At 46.0% G+C, this 19049-nt stretch overlaps 1 protein-coding gene across 1 annotated transcript; it reads right to left on the minus strand.

The window, feature by feature from the left end:
• Positions 1 to 240: 240 nt before the first annotated feature.
• Positions 241 to 17595, minus strand: OPRK1 (opioid receptor kappa 1). The gene is made up of 4 exons (XM_004275020.3): positions 17476 to 17595; positions 16854 to 17156; positions 5728 to 6080; positions 241 to 778 (listed from the first exon to the last, which is right to left on the minus strand). Exons 2-4 carry the CDS (start codon positions 17108 to 17110, stop codon positions 246 to 248), a joined length of 1143 nt encoding a protein of 380 aa, XP_004275068.1. The 5' UTR covers positions 17111 to 17156; positions 17476 to 17595; the 3' UTR covers positions 241 to 245.
• Positions 17596 to 19049: the final 1454 nt, after the last annotated feature.

Here is a 19049-nt window from a genome sequence, read left to right on the forward strand (position 1 = left end):
CTCCCTAGACAGGGGCTGCATCTCCTTGCTCAGACCTCTTGCGCTCTGTCCCCACAGCCTTGATGTCTCCACTGACCTGGGTCGCTAATGCAGCCTGCATCTCACCACCTCGGACCATGAGATTTCTGAAAGTTTGTTAAAACTGCTGCCCTTCCAGCTCAGACTGCAGTAGTAATCTGAGTTAAACCTAGATCGTTGAACTCCTCTCTACCCGGAGAACTACAGGACGACATCTCCACGACTAGTCATACTGGTTTATTTATCCCATCAGCATCCCTCAGGTGGGCAGGATCCTGAACGGTGTTTCTGACTCTGTCAGTGCCCTGGCGCTCCATCCTCATCTTAATTGGAAAGCAGAAGTCCCTGAAACACCGCTTGAAGTTTTCATCGAGAAACGCATAGAGAATGGGGTTCAGGCTGCTGTTGGTGTAGCCTAAGGCAATACAGAAGTAATAGCTGGAGAGCGCAGCCGTGCTGTAGGAGCTGCTGCCCAGAGCCTCCACGAGGATGAAGATGTGGATGGGGGTCCAGCAGATGACGAAGACCGCCACCACCACCAGGACAAGCCTGGTGATGCGACGGAGGTTGCGGTCTTTCTCTCGGGAGCCGGAAAGGAGCCGGACGCTTTTTAAGCGCAGGATCATGAGGGTGTAGCAGACGATGATGATGAAGACGGGGATCACGAAGGCAAAGACGAAGACACAGATCTTCATGACGAGGTCCCACCAGGAGTAGTCGTCATCCGGGAACTGCAAGGAGCACTCGACGACGTCCATGTCTGCAGGAGGTGACAAAGCAAAGCCACGAGAGGAACATCAGTGGTTAGCTCTCCCCTGCAATTTATATAGCGCCTTCGGTTGCAAAGGTCCAATCATGATGAGACGCTATTACCTGAAGCAGATCACCAGTTAGGAATGAATGCCGTGCATATTAACCGTGCTATCTCTGCATGTAGAACAATGGAGCCAGGTCACCATCCACTGCTAACAAACACAATGCTACAGAATAAATACGATTAGCCAGCAATACGAATTATCGCGTCGTGGAATGGGCTGACACGATGATTCTCAGAAGAGCTAAACTGTTCATTTAACGCATGAGTACTTGTTTGCATTTCCATACATTAACAATTCTCCCAGATCAAAGGCTCTGACAATAAAAGCTAGTATCTATTTGTAATAAATGACTAAATATTTCAAATCTAGCCATTCGATTTAACAAAAGCCAACTTGTCCAAAAAACATTAAGTGGTTTACAAGAAATCGCTATGTGGGTCGATAAAAATTTAAACAAAATTTGTCTAAATATGACCCAGCTGTTGTGATTTAATGGAACCAGTGGTGGTCGCTGTGATTGAGAGCATTGTTGAAACATGAGTAAACTTTTGAAGAAGAAAGAGACGGAGGAGGACGAAAAGGAGGAGAAGAAAATGGAAGAGGGGGGGAGAGAAAGGAGGAAGAGAGTCACCGTCATCACCGTCATCAAGGAAGTTCATAAATCAGACACGTTTTTTACTTTTGCCAACGTTGACTATGTAACAGGTAAAACCACTATGTTTATAGGATCACTTAGAAAATGGCTTTATTTGCTCTGCTTCTCTTTGCTGGACAGTATTCTCTTTGGAGTGACCATAATATTAGAAAGAGCAGAGACCCAGGATAAGAACATTTTATAATACAGAACTCCCACTGGGGGCTCGCTTACCCCTCCCAGGCTCCCTTTTCCCCAGGCATCAGCCACTGAGCACGGAGCAGGCTAAACTCTCTTTGTCCTGATTCTTCTTTAGATAAAAGAATCATGAACAATACTAAGTTGTAATTTTTAGAATGAAAATATTTTCTTCTGACACTGGAAAATCCTCTTCGAAAATAGTATAAGAATATTTTTCAAATAGTGAAAGAGCTCTAATAGTGGTGTTTTCTAAAACATCTTCATGCGCCCTTAATCGTATATCCCTTAGTAAAACAAGATCTTAGAATTTCGTTTAGACATACTTTAAAACACAGAGAGTATAATCATTTTGGCCAATTAATAGAGGTGACTATCTTAGAGTCATTTTCTATCAACTAAATACCATATCAAACCTTTCAATAGTAAATGAAAGCTCCCAGAAGAACTTGTAATTTTTGATTCCCTAAAAAAGCCATTGTCCAAAGTACCATTACTAGGAAGACTCCAAGAAACAAACAAGGATCTCTCTTATTTTTGGCTCTAGTGTTTCTGGAAATAAGACCAAAGTCATTTTTTAAAAATCATCACTATCACCATAGAAGAAATGCATTTATTCAACACCTTTTTAGGGTGGCACGTTGCTGCCTGGCTTCCTTGAAGGTTGTTTCTTTCCTGCTTAACTTCTGTGTGTTCCAACAGTGCCGCCTTCTTGTGGCTGGCCTCAGCGTAGATGTCACCTTAGAGACATTTATACAGAGGCTGACCCATGTGAACAGACCTCTTCCCTGCAATTTATATTTTCTCTATATTATACTTATTCTACTTTTATCGTTGTATAATAACAGAAGCTAGAACAGAAACCAGACAGAAGCTCTTCAGTAATAATGTGTTGCCTTTCCTAACGTTTCTCTCTCCATCCAGAATGTAAACTACCTGAGGGTAGGTAACTATCCACCTTGAATAATATCCAGTCCCTGCCACACAGGGAGGCAGGAATACATGGTGTTTGAGGAGAATAATTTGCTAAATAAACAAATTAATCCCACAAGGAAACCCTTGAATGAAAATAGGGACTCAGTACAGTAGTTATTGTGGAAGAGTAACCTGTTAAGATAAGCAAGGCAACGTAAGGGCTGACGCTTATAATTTGGAGACATCTTTTAGCTCTGAGGACCAGCTTCCTCTCGCGTGTAGCAGGAGCTCCAAAAACGTTTAATGAATGGGTGAAATAATCAACTGCAGGACTTTGGAAAACATCCGGTGATAGAGCCGTAAATATCCTCGGGAACGCCCGTGACGCTGAACTTGTACCTACAAGGCGAAAGGAGAGTACGGAGGCGGCCACCAAGGGGGTCCAAGTCCAAGCACCCATTCTTATTAAATGTTTGATTTCAGGAAAACAGAGTGCATCTTTATCTTTAAAGACATATCTAGGCTGAAAGTGCAGGGACAGAAAAAGATATTCACTGAAAATGGAAACCAAAAGAGAGCAGAGGAGTAGCTAGCTATACTGACATCAGACAAAACAGCCTTCGAGTTAAAAACTGTCACAAGAGGCGATTTTATATAACGATAAAAGGGTCAATTCAACAAGAGGATAAACAATTGTAAATATATATGCACCCAACACGGGAGCACCTAAATATATAAAGTATATATAAACGGAACTGAAGGGAGGCATAGACAGCGATACAATAATAGTAGGGGACTACAACATCCCACTTTCAACAATGGGTAGATTAACCACATAGAAAATCAGTGAAGAAATGGCAGACTTGAACTCAACAGATATACACAAGACATTTCACTCAAGAGCAGCAGAACAGGGGCTTCCCTGGTGGCGCAGTGGTTAAGAATCCGCCTGCCAATGCAGGGGACATGGGTTCGAGCCCTGGTCCGGGAAGATCCCACATGCCGCAGAGCAATTAAGCCCGTGTGCCACAACTGCTGAGCCTGCGCTCTAGAGCCCACGAGCCACAACTACTGAGCCCGCGAGCCACAACTACTGAGCCAGTGCGCCTAGAGCCGTGCTCCGCAACAAGAGAAGCCACCGCAATGAGAAGCCCACGCACCATAACGAAGAGCAGCCCCCGCTCGCCACAACTAGAGAAAGCCCGCACGCAGCAACGAAGACCCAACGCAGCCAAAAAAAAAAAAAATGCCAGTGCCAATCAGCTCTGATACAGTGTGTGGAGATCACCTAAAGTACTCTTCTTGGTCACCCAGGAGTCTTGACATGCAGTGTGAAGCACGCTAGCCGGTCTGGAGACAATCTTTCATCACATAAACAAAGCATGCTTCACAAAATAAAAGACACACGGAAAGGATGGAGCCCTCCTACAAGACTACTCTTCTCTCATTTCTTCCTCTATTAGTTTTGCCATACAAACTAATCTTCTGCTGACACTGGGGACTCTCTTCTGCCGTTGCATCTGCACTCGTCCAGCACCTCCTTCCTGGAAAACCCACATCTATCTTCATTTCCTTTCAAAAACCTAACTGAAATCCATTTCTTCTAGAATGTCATTTTCTGACAATGATTAAAGGAGTTGTGGTTAAGTCGACAAGTATAATTATTTACAAGTATAACTGTAAAAATCAATTCTTTGTTTGCCCTGGGAAAAAATCACCCATCTTCTTATGTTACTTCGCCCATCGTTCTCACCCTCCCAGTGCATATGCAGCACCTCCTCTTGAATCTAAGTTATTACGCACCAACCCCTAGGGCTCAGAAGAGTTTCCTGCAATTTTATTTCATGTGTTGTGTGTATGAAGAAACAAAACCCTGAGTGTAACTGATCATATTTTAAAGTGCTTCTCTGGTAAAGTTTGGCTTTTCTTAAAATTTACCAAGTATTATAGCTTAACACTTGCAGTGCTTATGCTGTAAACTCATTTTGTAGTTTAAGAGGAAAAAGATTATGCTTCATTTAAAAATGTGTACCATGCAGGATAAGCTATGATTTTAGCACCTGCCTTTTCACGGCGACCTGTACTCACAGGTGTCGTGAGCCCGCAAAATAAACTGGAGCATTCAGACAACTGCTGAAGCGATAAACAGCATTTATAAAGTCCAGAGTGATCATTCTGCTCCCCCACCCCAGTGAATTTCTATTAAGACCAAAGATATTTTCACAGCTTTATCTTCTACAAGTAAAGCTAAGCTCCTAGAGCAGTAGTTCTCACCTTGGTTACAGGTCAGAGTCACCTGGGGAGAGCTTAAACATCTTGACACCCAAACTGTGCCTCAGGTCAATTAAACTGGACCCTCCGGAGTGGGACCAGGCAGCGGTATTGTCTAACGTACCCAGGTGATTCCAACACACGTCCCAGGGTCAGGACCACTGTCCTAGAAATACAGGAAAAACATCAAATGTCCTGTTTGCATGGGGTAGAAAGTAACGAGTCCAAAATCTGATGGTTTTGCTTCTCTGTACTACCATCCATCTGTGAACCTAATTTTGAATGGCCTACGCCCACATGAAGCTGCCACGATAGTGGCCCAGAGGTTAACCCCTAGGGAAAAAGAGTAAACAGCCAGCACGACTCTAATGACTCAGGGTGCTTTTGGGGAGGAAGGAGCGGAGCAAGGAGGTGTATCTTAGAATTGCCAGGACGCAGCAAATTGTATTTTAAAAACCCACATGACTGTGGTTCCTTATTTCATCCCCACCCCTCCAGATTCCAGTAAGCGCTTTCTGAATAGGGGATAGGTTGGGTGCCTGTGTTCCGGTCATGCCATTAACCCATCCTATGTTTAGATGTGGAAAGGAACACAAAACTGTTTTATTTCTCATCTTCCGTGGATTTAGCATTATATTTCCGTTGGCATTTGGCTTTTCTTCTAGCTATGTGGCCTACTCACTCCCACATTAAGAGTTTGTGTAATTAGAAGTTATATTCTAAAAAATGAAACGATTTAACCAAATCACTTTGCTGAACACCTGAAACTGACACAACATTGTAAATCAACTCTACTTCAATAAAAAATTATTTGTTTTATGAACAATGATAAAATCAACAATTTTTAAATGAAATTTAAAAAGTCGCCCTTACCTTCCCTGACTCTGGTTCCTCCAAGGACTATGGCCGAGATGCCAACAGATGAAGACAGGATCCAAATACAGATGTTGATGACCTTTGCCTTCAGGGGCGTGCGGAAGTCGAGAGCCTTGACCGGGTGGCACACAGCGATGTACCGGTCCACGCTCATCATGGTCAAGGTGAAGATGCTGGTGAACATGTTGTAGTAGTCGATGGAGATGACGATCTTGCACAGCACGTCCCCAAAGGGCCAGGAGTTCATCAGATAGACCGTGCTCTGGAAGGGCATGGTCGTGGTAACCAAAGCATCTGCTAAAGCCAGGTTAAATATATAGATGTTGGTTGCCGTCTTCATCTTTGTGTATCTAAGAGACAAGAAACAAGATTATTTCTCTCCATCTTCCTGTCATACCCATGATGTAAATGTGCCGCTGGGTTTTTGAGTTTGTTTTTCATTCACTTATTCTTTACGTATTTATCATCTAACATGTAAAAGGACTGTTCTAGACATTAGGGGTAGTAGAAAAATGGGCAAACATTTCTGACTTTATTTAGCTTTTATTCTAGTGCTTTGTTCCAAAATCTATTTAATTTTAAAGGGGTAAAGACACGAGTATAGACAGACAGATGAGCATACATATAGATCTTTTCAACAGACTTGCGTGTGATACAGGTCTTTATTTTGTGACTGACAATTCACTTTAATCCTAGCCAGAACCGCGTGGCTTTGTTCATTTTTTAATGCTTTGTTTTGTTTCACTGTGTGAAACAAGATGAAACACACCCAACTTTTCCTCGAGGAAGGTTTACCCAACTTTACTTTGAGAAATCACTCTTTGTAGTTACGTCTTTTAAAATGGTTTTTAGTTTTAAATACATTCAATTTCAATGACTACAACACAACTAAGTGTTGATTTTTGTCTACCAGTGTCCCACTAGCTTTTCATTTTAAATGCATTATGTAAAAAAAGCAGGCTGAGTTCTTCCCTTGTACACAGTATAGCATAAAACATAATCTGGTACGGTCGGTGAGAAAGAAATCTGTTTTCCTTTACTTTCATCTTGAGAGATTTATAAAGCACACAATGTGTTTCATTTTCCAATTGCGGGAACAAAGAATTTCAAAATAGGTCAGAAATATTGCCTTTCAGCCCACATTATTTCTTTCAGTTTTAACATGAAGCTTAGAACAATTCCATTTTCTACTAAAACCGAATTAAGAAGATTAAGAAGATTGTTTTACTCAGAGAACGCTTCCTTAGAGACCTGCAGGGCATGAAATGTACCAAAGTACATCAGCGGGTTTTCTGAGGCCAAATGCTAAAATATGTTGGGAAAATCCATATATTAATTACTTTCTACACACCTCACATTTGTGGACCTAACCGCAATTAATTCAGCCAGGTCCCATGTACCTACAAGGAGCCAGACATCAATGTTAGGGCCTTGATTTTAATTATAAAGCTTCTTTGTAAGGAGCCAATTACGGAAAACTACTTCTACTTTGGCTGTAAAGTCAATATCAGTGGTATTGATTGATCACTGTGTCTGTGCTGCTCAATACATAAACGTCCACATGACACTTCCGTGACAGGTGGTGACACAACAGCTCTGTCTCCCCTTTTGTAGTCCCTGCGGTCTGATGCGAAGTCAGACAGTCCTGAGTCTGAACTCAGTGTACGACTTTTCTGAGTTTCAGGTCCCATGAAACAAGGACAATAAAACCGAACTGACAGGACATGAGATAAAGGCAGGAGACAACCTGACTCAAAATACCCAACACACAGGATCACACTGCACTCAGGGTCCCACCCCGGCACCAGTCTCCTTGCCTGTTTGCTCTTCCTGCCTGTGCTTGGATGAAAGCATTGTGAACACCTGTACCCAAGTCAGTATCTCTTGGCCTCCGTTTTGATGCTCTGTTAACTAAAGAGTGCCTTAATCTGGAGAGCGAGGAGTTTATTCTAAAATATGTTTTGCTTTTACATTTTTTACTCAAATATTATTAAATGGCCCATAAGTTTTAGAAAGCGATTGAATGTATACGCCCAAGACTCCGGGCACAGGCTTTTAAAGGCACAGATAGCTAAGCAAGTGCATTTCCTGAGACAGAGACAAATGTTTCTTTTTTTTTAAAACCATTTTTTAAATTGAAGTATAGTTAATGTACAATATTGTCTTGGTTTCAGGTGTACAGCAAAGTGATTCAGTTACACCTATATATCAATACACATATACATGTATTCTTTTTCAGATTCTTTGCCATTATAGGTTATTACAAAATACTGAGTATAGTTCTCTGTGCTATACAGTAGGTCCTTGTTGATTACCTATTTTATATACAGTACTGTGTATCTGTTAATCCCAAACTCTTAATTTATCCCTCCTCCCACTTCCCCTTTGGTAACCACACATTTATTTTCTATGTCTGTGACTCTGTTTCTGTTTTGTAAATAAGTTCATTTACATCATTTTTTTAGATTCCACATATAAGTGATATCATATGATATACGTCTTTCTCTTTCTGACTTACTCTGCTTAGTATGATAATCTCTAGGTCCATCCTAGAGATTACACAAGCCCCCCTTGTCACCATCCCGCTGCCACTCTTATTATGCTGTTAGTGTCACCGTTAATCACCCACCGCAGTCCTAGTAACTATTACAATCCTGCAAGATACAGCAGCCCCACTTCCTCTGAAGAGGAAGCACCCTTGAGATGACTCTCAGGGCTTCTCTGAATCCATCCCTAATCAGTAAAGGAATTCAGGACCATAGTCCGAAGTTTCTTAAGGAGTCAGAAATTTTATCAGAGGACTAATGGGATTCTGTGAATCCTGCTACTTCTAGCAGCCAAAGGTCGAAGAACATTCCGATAAGTGTGGTTTAGTGTGCATGATGAGGGCAGAAAACATGTGACAGGATGAAACGGGGCCTGGTCCAGGGAATGCAAATATAAAATATTAGCATCTCACCCCTCGATGGACAAATGCCGTCAGCACGTTACGGTGTTTCAGGTTCTCCATAAGCAATACCCATTTTTTTTCAGGTGAGGAAACTCAGCAAAGAGGTAGTAAGTGATTTCCTCAAATTTGAGAGACAGTGGGAATTAAAATCTGAGCCTTCCGAGTGGTCGTCAAACTACTGCTCCAACATCATGAAAAAACAAACACCCTACTGGCCATTTTTCTGAAGAGGCTCCTTTAATACAGCAAATAGCTAACGGCCAATAGAAAGTTCCTGAAGAAACACTGGTCTGGCGGAAAAAAGAGCGTGACCAAAGGCTCCCGCCCCACGGGAACCTGGCCACTACCCCACAAGCTGGAGCCGCACCACGAGTCTGAAGGCCCCAAACGCCAGACTCAGGAGGAGGACAGCTCTACAGCACCTGGGAAGATGCAGCCCTTTTCGACCAGCGGTGGGAGAACAGCACAGTGAGAGATGGGTTTCGGCACTCTTTTCCCTGCATGATTTATTCATCCTCCTGGGCATGCTTTCCAGATACACAGCATTCTAGATTTTATGTTTAAAATAACCAGACATGATGGCTGTACTGACGTGAATTCTCAGGAGAACTTATTTGAAAACATAATAAGTTTGCTTCATTAAATTCTCCAGATATTTCCGGTTCATCTCAATGAAATGAATTTGCTATACATCCTTTTAGATTATTTACTACTGAAATTATGGTTCTTTACTCAAGGGCAGTAGCTTATTAATTTTTTTTTAAAGAAGGGAAATTCAGCCATGGTTTCTCCAGTGATCCGACTTTGAAATTGCCTCAATCTATAGTATTTTAAAGGAGTCATATTCACGTAGGTATCAGGTCCCTGATACTCTCCTACCTGCAAAGAGCAAAAGCTCTTTTAATGAGACAGAGGAGTGGGGCGTGTCTCCCATTCCTGCCTCTTGTGACTGCAGGTACCAGGCTGCTAGTGATGGACAGCCAGAAGGGCGGGCAGGCATCTCACTGGGTGCTGCAGGAGAAGGGGAGGAAGGCCGATGCAGAAGTAATGCTTTCACTGCAATAGCCAGGGCCCCAGAAACTACTCATCCTCCCTGCACTCACGGCCCTGAGACCCAGAAGAAATGTTCTAGCGCGTTCGGTGGTGCACACTGGGTGAGTGTTTATCACGCCCAACCACACCTGGTAGAAAACTACAAATCTCAAGTGACTGACATGTTGCTTCCTAGTGTACAACTATCTGGATACCTAGAAGAACATAGAATTCTTAAGTGATTTTTCCGTTTTTATACAGAAAACTGACCTAGCTAAGGTGAACCACAGGGTGCCACAGAGAGGTGACACGGTCACCCTCCTCTCTCTCTTTCGTGGGAAGGAAGTGCCCCTACAGTAGGTGGAAGCAACACAGTAAAGCAGAGACAGTTTAGAGTTGCATTGTGAGGTTAAAAGAGTTAATACTCAACAGAACCTTGGAAAATCGCTCCTATTGCCACAGCCGATCATTAAAGCCTCAATAACTCCAGCCGTTCTTAGTCTGAAGGCTGCCCCGCTCAACTGCAGACCAGTTCCTTTGGGGTATCTCAATTCATCACGTTTTATGTTTTTCTCATTTTTCATTTAAATTCTGACTTGCTTGGCCAGTGGAGTGGGTTAAAAAAAAAAAAAGACATAAGCCTTTTATAATATTAGCTTCACTCCTAAAACCTATTCTTCTTACGTTAGTCTTCCTTATCTAAGACAAAAGCCAGCATCCCCTCCAAAGAAAGAAAGAAACAAAAAAGCATTGGCTGATTTTCTGTTAAGGAATAAATGAACGTTATTCTGAAACTATCTTTTGTTAACACGGTATCTTGTTAAGCCTGTAAAACTTGCACCACTGAAACCATGTTAAGGCAAATCTTAGAAAGGAAACCGTCCTGCGGACATAGAATTTTAGGGTTTTAGCTGAGCACAGAGCACCCCGTCACCCTCCCACCTTCAACCGCCAACCCCCGGCAGCGACAACTGAGTGTGTCCACAGGTTAACCTGGAGTAAAGGAGATGCCTGCTGCCCAGTCCTCCCGAAGACACTGCTGGCTGCCCCAGAGACACAGCTGGAGACACGGTCAATGGAGAGGTGCTAGCTTCTCCCAGCGAGAAGTCAGTGCCTCCTGAAACTAACTCTAACACAGGCACTGGGAAAAACTGTAAAGGCAACACAATCCAAAAGGGATTCTGAAGACTACAGTTTTGCCCAAGTCTGTTAAAGCTTAAGAGCTCTATACCTGATCACCACCTTGGTTTTTTTTTTTTTTTCTCTTTCTTTCCTTTTCTTTTTTCCTGTTTTTTTTTCTTCCTTCCTTCCTCCCTCCCTCCCTCTCTCTCTCTCTTTCTTTCTTTCTTAGCAGTCATTTAGTCTCTGCTCTCTGAAACAGCTCCATGAGGATTCGGACTTCTGCGATGTCCCACAGCAAAGAAAATAATTCCATTTAGCTAATCCATATAAACAGTGTCAGTGAAGCCAATTCTCTTTTTTAAGAGCTTATCAAACAATAAAATTACTTCCAGAAATTCATGATAGGCTCTTCTGAAAATAATTTCTGAAGTTATTTTACTATGCTTGCTTTAATGGAAATGTTGGGTATTGATTCAAAGAGAGGATTCAGGATAAATTACAACATATTTTTTTAAACCAAAGCCTAAGGTACGACTGCTGTTGGATAGCCACACCCCTCTGCCTTTCCTCTCACACCTCCCTAGGTGTCCCTTGGTGACACTATCTAAGGTCGGCTCCCTTGACTTTTTTTTTTTTTTTTTGCGGTACATGGACCTGTCACTGTCGTGGCCCCTCCCATTGTGGGGCACAGGCTCCGGTTGCGCAGGCTCAGCGGCCATGGCTCACGGGCCCAGCTGCTCCACGGCACGTGGGATCTTCCTGGACTGGGGCACGAACCCCTGTCCCCTGCATCAGCAGGCGGACTCTCAACCACTGGGCCACCAGGGAAGCCCACCCTTGACATTTGACAGAACCTGGAATACGCTGCACATACAACTGCAGTGATTACAAGCAACACTTGCAGGAGGGGGGGCTACGACACCTGTCGTGGAAAGAGGCAGGCAGTGTAGCAGACACTCTGACTGGCTCACCCCATCCCCCCTTCCATACTTCCCCAAATTGGTTATACCACACAGTTTTGGCGGGACGGGCATAAGCTCAAGCATGGGGTCCCCACTGACTCAGAGGTGGCCTGAGTGAGTCAGATGTTCTCAGCAGAGTGGAGCGTGGGACTTCCGTCATGCCTGGGGAAGAAACACCCTGCCCCCTAATTTATGAGCCAGAGAACGGGTACCTTCGTGAGGAACAACTCCATGCCCAGCAAGCTTGGGGGCGTTAGCTGCCTTTGGAGAAGAAATCTGAGATCAGGAAATGGAACGATTTCCAGAGGATTTCTGTGCTTCTGTTGTTTTCTAAGCCCCTTACAAAGTTACCTGTTTCGGCAAATTCCAACACCGCCCAAGATGAATTATAGGGAAGCCAAAGTCTTCTACTCCAAGGGCAAAGTCAGCAGAATGATGACCCCTAGAGGTCCTTATTATGGTAGCAAAGTATTAATGGAAACTAATGAGAAAAGGAAAAGGCAAAACCTAAGACCAAGCACCAGATAATTTTCCGATTTCTGTTATTTTTTTCCTAATAATTTTCCTTGCTTATCCTTACACTCAATCTAAAAAGAAACATACCTTTATAAGAGTAAAGCTTTTCTTTAAATTAAACAAAAGAAAAAATATATGTACGTAACTTCATAAAGACTGAAGCTTGAAGTGTCTTCTTAAAGAGAACAGAAAATGGATAAGCGGTGTTTAGAGCTGAATTGTGTCCCTCCAATTCATATGTTCAAGTTCTACCCCCCAGTACTTCAGAATGTGACTGTGTTTAAAAGTAGGGTCTTTAAAGAGGTGAAATGAGGTAAAATGGGGTCATTAGAGTAGGCTCTAATCCCACATGACTGGTGTCCTTATAACAAGAGGACATTAGGACACAGAAAGTAGGGATGTCGTCTACACAGACGACCATGTGAGGACACAGGGAGAAGGCAGCCGTCTGCAAGCCAAGGAGAGAGGCCTCAGGAGAAACCAAACCTGCCAACACCTTGATCTTGAACTTCCAGCTTCTAGAACTGTGAGAAAACACATTTTTGTTGTTTAAGCCACCCGGTCTGTGGTACTTTGTTACGGCAGCCCTAGCAAACTAATACAGGCAGATGTCTAGAAGTCTGAGCTACCTGTGAGATAATCGCATAGAGCCATCCAGAAGGAGGCCAGCTGACTCTGCAGCTGGGGATGAATAAGTGGGAGAGAGATACACAGACTCAGGACTGGTCAGAATTTCCCTGACAGTTATGGCCACAAGCATGGACGACACCACTAAGAGCGATGGTCAGTTTGACAAGCCGTCTTGGCCAGGCTACAGTCTCTGAATATTCAGGGACTTACCAAGGTGTGGCTGTGAAGGTGTTTTGTAGATGTGGTTAAAGTCCATAATCAGTTGACCTTAAGCAAAGAAGATGACCCTAGATGATCTGGTGAGCCTGGTCCAATCAGCTGAAAGGCCTGAACTACAGGGCTGTGGCTTCCCTGAGCAAGAAGAGATTCTGCCTGGGGAGGGCAGCCTGCCTCTCCTGATGCCTGCGCTCGGGGCAGCAGACCTGCCTAGCCAGCCCCGCAATCACGTACGCCAATTCCTTGGAATAAACCCTCAACACACACATCCCCTACTGGTTCTGCTCCTCTGGCTGAATCCTGACTAATACGGAGGGTGTGCAAAGTGAGGACAAAGAGAGCTGAGAACGCTCTGGAAAAGAGGAGCATTTAGGGAACGTCAGGGAAGAGGGGGCTGTGATGGAGGCTGAGGAGAAACCCAGCGGATGTGGAAGGAAGTCAAGGAGAAGGTGAGACTGGTCCAGCATGCCGAATCCCCATGGGAGTCAAGGGACAGCCAGGCCGAAACGAGCATCCGGACTGTGGGAGCTTCAGCTCTGGGAGAGGAGTGTCACATCACAGGCACCCCCAAGGTGCTGGCAGGACCCAAGGACGTGGATCAAGGGCTGAGGTAAGAACATCCTACGCCAGGACCACAAACCCCAAAGCCTGGAGAGGGAGGCTGGAGTGCTTAAATTTTAAGGTTTTCAAAGTGAGAGGTTAAAGTACCCTACCATTAGGCAATTATAGCAGTTGCTACACATTAAATGATGAAAATCCTTGAAATACTAGATTATCTTCAGAAGATACTGGACAGCATTCCAGGTGTTCAAGGTGGGAAAAGCTATGTGTAAGGCAGGTCTAAAAACAGTCAAAGCTTTTTCCACAACCCTCACTTTCTCCCCAGGTCTGAGCTGGCCATCCCAGACCTGCACCTGCCCTGCCATCCAAGCGTCCAAATTCCATCTCCAGAGTGACTTCCTAGAGAACTCAACCAGGACTCTTTTGCATGTACAATATTTCAAAAGGACGTCCTTGTCGACACAGGGAGGGGGAAGGGTAAGCTGAGACGAAGTGAGAGAGTGGCACTGACATATACACACTACCAAATGTAAGGTAGATAGCTAGTGGGAAGCAGCCGCGTAGCACAGGGAGATCAGCTCGGTGCTTTGTGACCACCTAGAGGGGTGGGATAGGGAAGGTGGGAGGGAGACGCAAGAGGGAGGGGATATGGGGATGTATGTATACATACAGCTGATTCACTTTGTTAGAAACTAACACACCATTGTAAAGCAATTATACTCCAATAAAGACGTTAAAAAAATAATGTAATGTCCCTCTCAAAAGTGATCCCCCATCTTTTCAGGTGATGCTGGTCAGCCCTCAACGTCAATCACCAAAGCTGCACTTGAATTCCACACTCTGGCTCTGCTCTGAGTTCTGAGGAGCAAACCACCGCCTGCTGCAAACCATCTTCAGCCCTTTTTTCTCCTGAGCAAAATAAACCCAAGTCCATCAAGTCTCCTTCTGAGGTTTCATTTTTCAACTCTTTGACCCTGTATCAGCTTGAACAAAATGCTCCGTAACGCTCTCAGCCATGGATTTAAGCCAACTATTGTTTCAGTAGGTTGGCTTTACAGGGTGAGAAGAGAACTCTTCCCTCTTCATTTACTATCAAGTGGGGTGGGAGGAAGGATGATGTTATGTGAACTCTCTAACTCCTATTGTATTTTTAGCTGAATTTATCCCCTTCACACAAATTTTAATCTTGGATATCTTTGGAATAGATATATTCAATTTATAATTATACTTTTTTATATTTATCATTAAAAATCCTAGTCAATCTACAATGATTCTTTCGTTCTGACATGTCTAATGCTCCCCGTGGAGTTCCCTTTGCATATATTTTAAGATTCTTTATTCTTTTTAATCCTAGACTGCAGGGCTATATAAAAAGTTGTAGAGCAACTAAGAAGCCCTTCTCAAACTCAAAACTTCAAGTTCTCATTCAAGTGACAATAAGATGTATCTGTCTCACTCAAGCACTTAAATATGATATGAGAAAGAACAGAGTGGGTTTGTTTTTAGCATCCTCTTTTCATGTAACAATGTTTCATTATAAGACAACGGCCGCTGTAGCAAAGATCTTCTAAAAAATTTAATTATAGTCTAGAATACAGCTGTCTTTTCTTTTCTTTTGGTTACTATAATCTTCCCTCCAATGGAGAGCAGCCCTAAAATTACTAATGACTTAGGAAAACAAAGTGCTTTTAAAATATTCCTCCTTCTGTATCTTGTACTCATCACTGATAGAAATCCTGTAAAATGCAATAAGCAATTATGAAAAGCAAGGTTACCAAGCTAGAGACGCTAATTGTAGGTGAAAAGAGCTTTATAATATGTATTCGGAAGCTTAAATGATGGTTTTCAGTTCCAGAGCACAGATGAGGATAAAAGACCTGACATTTCCGAGAGAGAGAGAGAGAGAGAGAGAGAGAGAGAGAGAGAGAGAGAGAGAGAGAGAGAGAGAGAGAGAGAGAGAGAGAGAAAGAGGAGGGAGGGAGGGAGGGGGAAGGAAGGGAGAGGGAGGGGGAGGGAGGGAAGGAGGGGGAGGGAGGGAGGGAGAGACGGAGAGACAGAGAGACAGAGAGAAAGGGGTGTTTGAAACATTCATGCTACTGCAGGTATTGTTCTTAAAGTTCATAATAAAGAGATATTAGTTCTTCACCCTTTCAATGTCCCTAAACAGCGTGACTTGCAGCCTTCCTTTACTTCACAGGAACTTCTCAAAGGAATCTCAGCTTTGTAGTCACTCTCAAAGGTGCAACTGCAGAGCATTAAGTCTGCCAGAAAGGGAAACTTCTCAAAGAGCATCCAGACAATGTTAGGATTTTTTTTTCCTCTTGTTTCCTATGTTGCAAGAGGCCAAAAGAGAAATCACTTCACTTACCAGAAAATTTGCATATACGTGGATATCTGGATATTTATTACTGGAAGTTGACATCAATGTATCCACAAAAGAACAATAAAATCAAACCTTCAGTTCTCACCGTGGAAGATAAAAAGCAAAACAATTTTTGGAAACCTCCAGCAGCTGTACGTTAACAGATAAATATTAGGTGGTTTACGTACAAAGGTCACTGGTATTCTAAACAAAGAAGACGGCATATCAGTACTAACAAGGCTCACGTATGGATACCAACCACCCTCAACAGTATGCTGGCTTTGCTTCATAGACCATAAAACCAGTCTGACGAGCCACAGGAAATTCTTCAGTGGATTAGGTGGGCATGAATTTTATCTAAAGAAACATTTGCAAAGGGCAAAACGAAGTGCTCCAAACGGGCGCAGGCAAAAGGCCAGGCAGATGGACCAGTTTCCCTCCCACGAGACACTGACCTTGCCCCTTGCAGGGACACCCCCTGCACTCTCCCTGTCCGTAGGGTTTTCAGTAGGGGTTTGGGGGTCAGGGAGGGTCACTCCTAAATCTTCAAGACACCTCCGGCTGCTCGGCTTCGCCCTCTGCGAACCTCGAAGTCCCGCACCAAAAACTCTCCCAGGAAATCTCACTTCGAGGAGGCCACGCTCTGAGGCTTTGAGGAGCCCGACAGAACGGGATCCCCATTACCGGGCGGGCGTCCCTCCGCGCGTCCTGGTGGCCGGCCCGACCTTCCCTCCCTGCTGCGGCCACTGCGGCGCCCGGACCCCGAGCTCACCGGACGATCACGAACATGACCAGCGAGTTGCCCACCAGGCCCACGACGAACACCACGGAATAGACCGCCGTGATGATGACCGGGATGACCGGCGAAATGTGCTCGGGCTCCGGCGGCGCGTCCTCGGAGCCTGCGCTGCTGTTGCGGTCCGGCTCGGCCCAGCCCGGGAACCGGCCGCTGCCGTTGGGGGGCAGGCAGGTGCTTGGGGCGCAGGTGGAGCCCGGCTCGCCGCGGAAGATCTGGACAGGGGGCTCCATGTCGGGCGGCTGCAGCTGCGGGGCGAGGACAGGCGACACCTGCGGGCTGCGGGGGCGAGAGAACCGGCTGGACCCCGGAGGCAAACTTTGGCTGCGCCCGAGTCAGCGCGCGAGGCCGGCGGCGCCGAGGGCCCAGGGCCCGCTGATGCCCACCCCGGGGGACTGGCCTCTGGCTGCCGCCCGCGCCTGCAGACGCGCCGCGGATGCCAGGAGGGGCGGAGAGCGCGCCCGCCTTTCCCCCGGTTCCCGAAATCCGCCACCCTTGGAACCGTCCCCGGACCGCGACCCGGAGCCCCCAGGGACACGAGATCCCTGGAGCACAGTCCTCGCTCCCAAGCACGGCGCCTCGAAAGCCCAAAGCTCACCTCTGGGCCCAGAGACGCGCGGGGCGACGCAGTGATGCCGGCCCGCGCGGGTCCTCGCGTCCCCGGGTCCGCTCGGCCCTCGGGTCGCCGCGCTCCCGCAGCCCCGCGCTCCGGCCGCGGACGCCTCCCCCCGAGCGCGTCCCCGCCGCTCAGCGCGCGGCTCCCACGAGCGGAGGCGGCTGAGCCCCCGGGACGCAGCGAGGACGCGCTGGCGCCAGGGACCCCGCCCCGCCCCTGCCGGCCCGCCCGCCTGGGCCTGCGGCGCCCCCGGCCCCGCGCGCAGCCTCGGTCCGACGGCCCCCGCCGCCTGACAGTGAGCAGGTGGGCGTCGGGAAGGGTGCGCCGGTCCAGGACGAGTCAGCAGCTGGGGTACTCGCCGTGTGTCTAGAGCTGCTGCAGGCCCAGCTCTCAGGACACGTCTGCCTTCAGGTGAGGGGGAAATCGTAATTCTATTTGAGTGGCCCGTCCAAATACAGTAGCGAAATTATGCAATTGCAACGAGACCAAATCACAACATTCAAATGACTGAATATACATACATAGAATATTCTGTCCCTTTCAGCCTCCTCTGTCGGAGACGATGCACAGAACGCACCTTAAGGCAGCACCTGCGTTTCGTGGTGCTACCTGCGGAAAAGCCAGACCCCCGCCTTACTCAGGCCTCGGTGTAGGTGCAGGTAGGTGACCGTGTCTCTTTCTCCCACGTCAATCTCTGCAGCCCTCACGGTCCCTAACTACGGCACCTTTTCTCTAAAACCTCCGAGGGCCTGAGCCCCGCAGAGAAATTCGATCATCCTTCCTTCCGGTGACTCTGCCAGTGCCAGGATCAGGTTCTGCTGGTAAAAGAAACCCTCAGCACAGCGACCAAAAGGTAGGAAAGCCGAGGTCAGCTGGAGGAGGGAAACAGGACTCAGCCACTGAGATGAGGGCCTCAAGGAGACCGGAGAGGTTCCCCTTTCCCAGTTGGGTACTGGCGGCAAGATGCCTGAGTTTCCTGGGAGGACTCCTGTCTAAGACTGGCTGACTTACTGAGACAAACACGGGCCCTCGTTTGCTTCCCACAGATCACATCGGTGCCCACACCTGGGCACCATCTTGGCCCATACAGGCATTCCATCCGCTGGCTGACAGCAGAAGGGAACCCCTACCTCTTCCGAGACACTGTGACCCCCAAAGAGGGACGTGCCCACCAGGGTCTTACCCCAGCCTGGAAATGTGCGGCCCTTCTGGGAAGCGTGATGTGAGCCCAGCAGCATCCCTTCAACCCTGGTGCCCTAGGAGTCCTGAAAGTAAGTTTTGATAAATCTTATATTTCTTTTAAGTCTGACTGCAGATTTTCATGAGAAGATGACATCTGCTTTCACAAAACATCGGAATGCTGTGACCTCCGTGGGTCTGAGGGTCCCTGTCTGTCAGGAAGATGGCAGACACATCTCGAATCTTCTCCAGATGTCTGGGGGCTCACGTCCTGACGGTGGGATCCCAGCCTGCCACCAGAGCAGCCCAGCAAGACGTTTGTTTGAAGTTCACAAAAACTGAGCAGTAACCATGTCAGAAAGTCGAAATAATACATT

This window comes from Orcinus orca, chromosome 17, assembly GCF_937001465.1.
Source record: "Orcinus orca chromosome 17, mOrcOrc1.1, whole genome shotgun sequence".
NCBI lineage: Eukaryota > Metazoa > Chordata > Mammalia > Artiodactyla > Delphinidae > Orcinus > Orcinus orca.

Bases quoted from the DNA above. Each gene is read 5' to 3' on its own strand.
- OPRK1 (XM_004275020.3), bottom strand. From the start codon at position 17,110: ATGGAGCCCCCTGTCCAGATCTTCCGCGGCGAGCCGGGCTCCACCTGC. The intron at 6,081-16,853 runs GTGAGCTCGGGG...CTTGTCTCTTAG, and splicing joins GTCATGTTCGTGATCGTCCG to ATACACAAAGATGAAGACGG. The intron at 779-5,727 runs GTAAGGGCGACT...CACCTCCTGCAG, and splicing joins AGGAACCAGAGTCAGGGAAG to ACATGGACGTCGTCGAGTGC.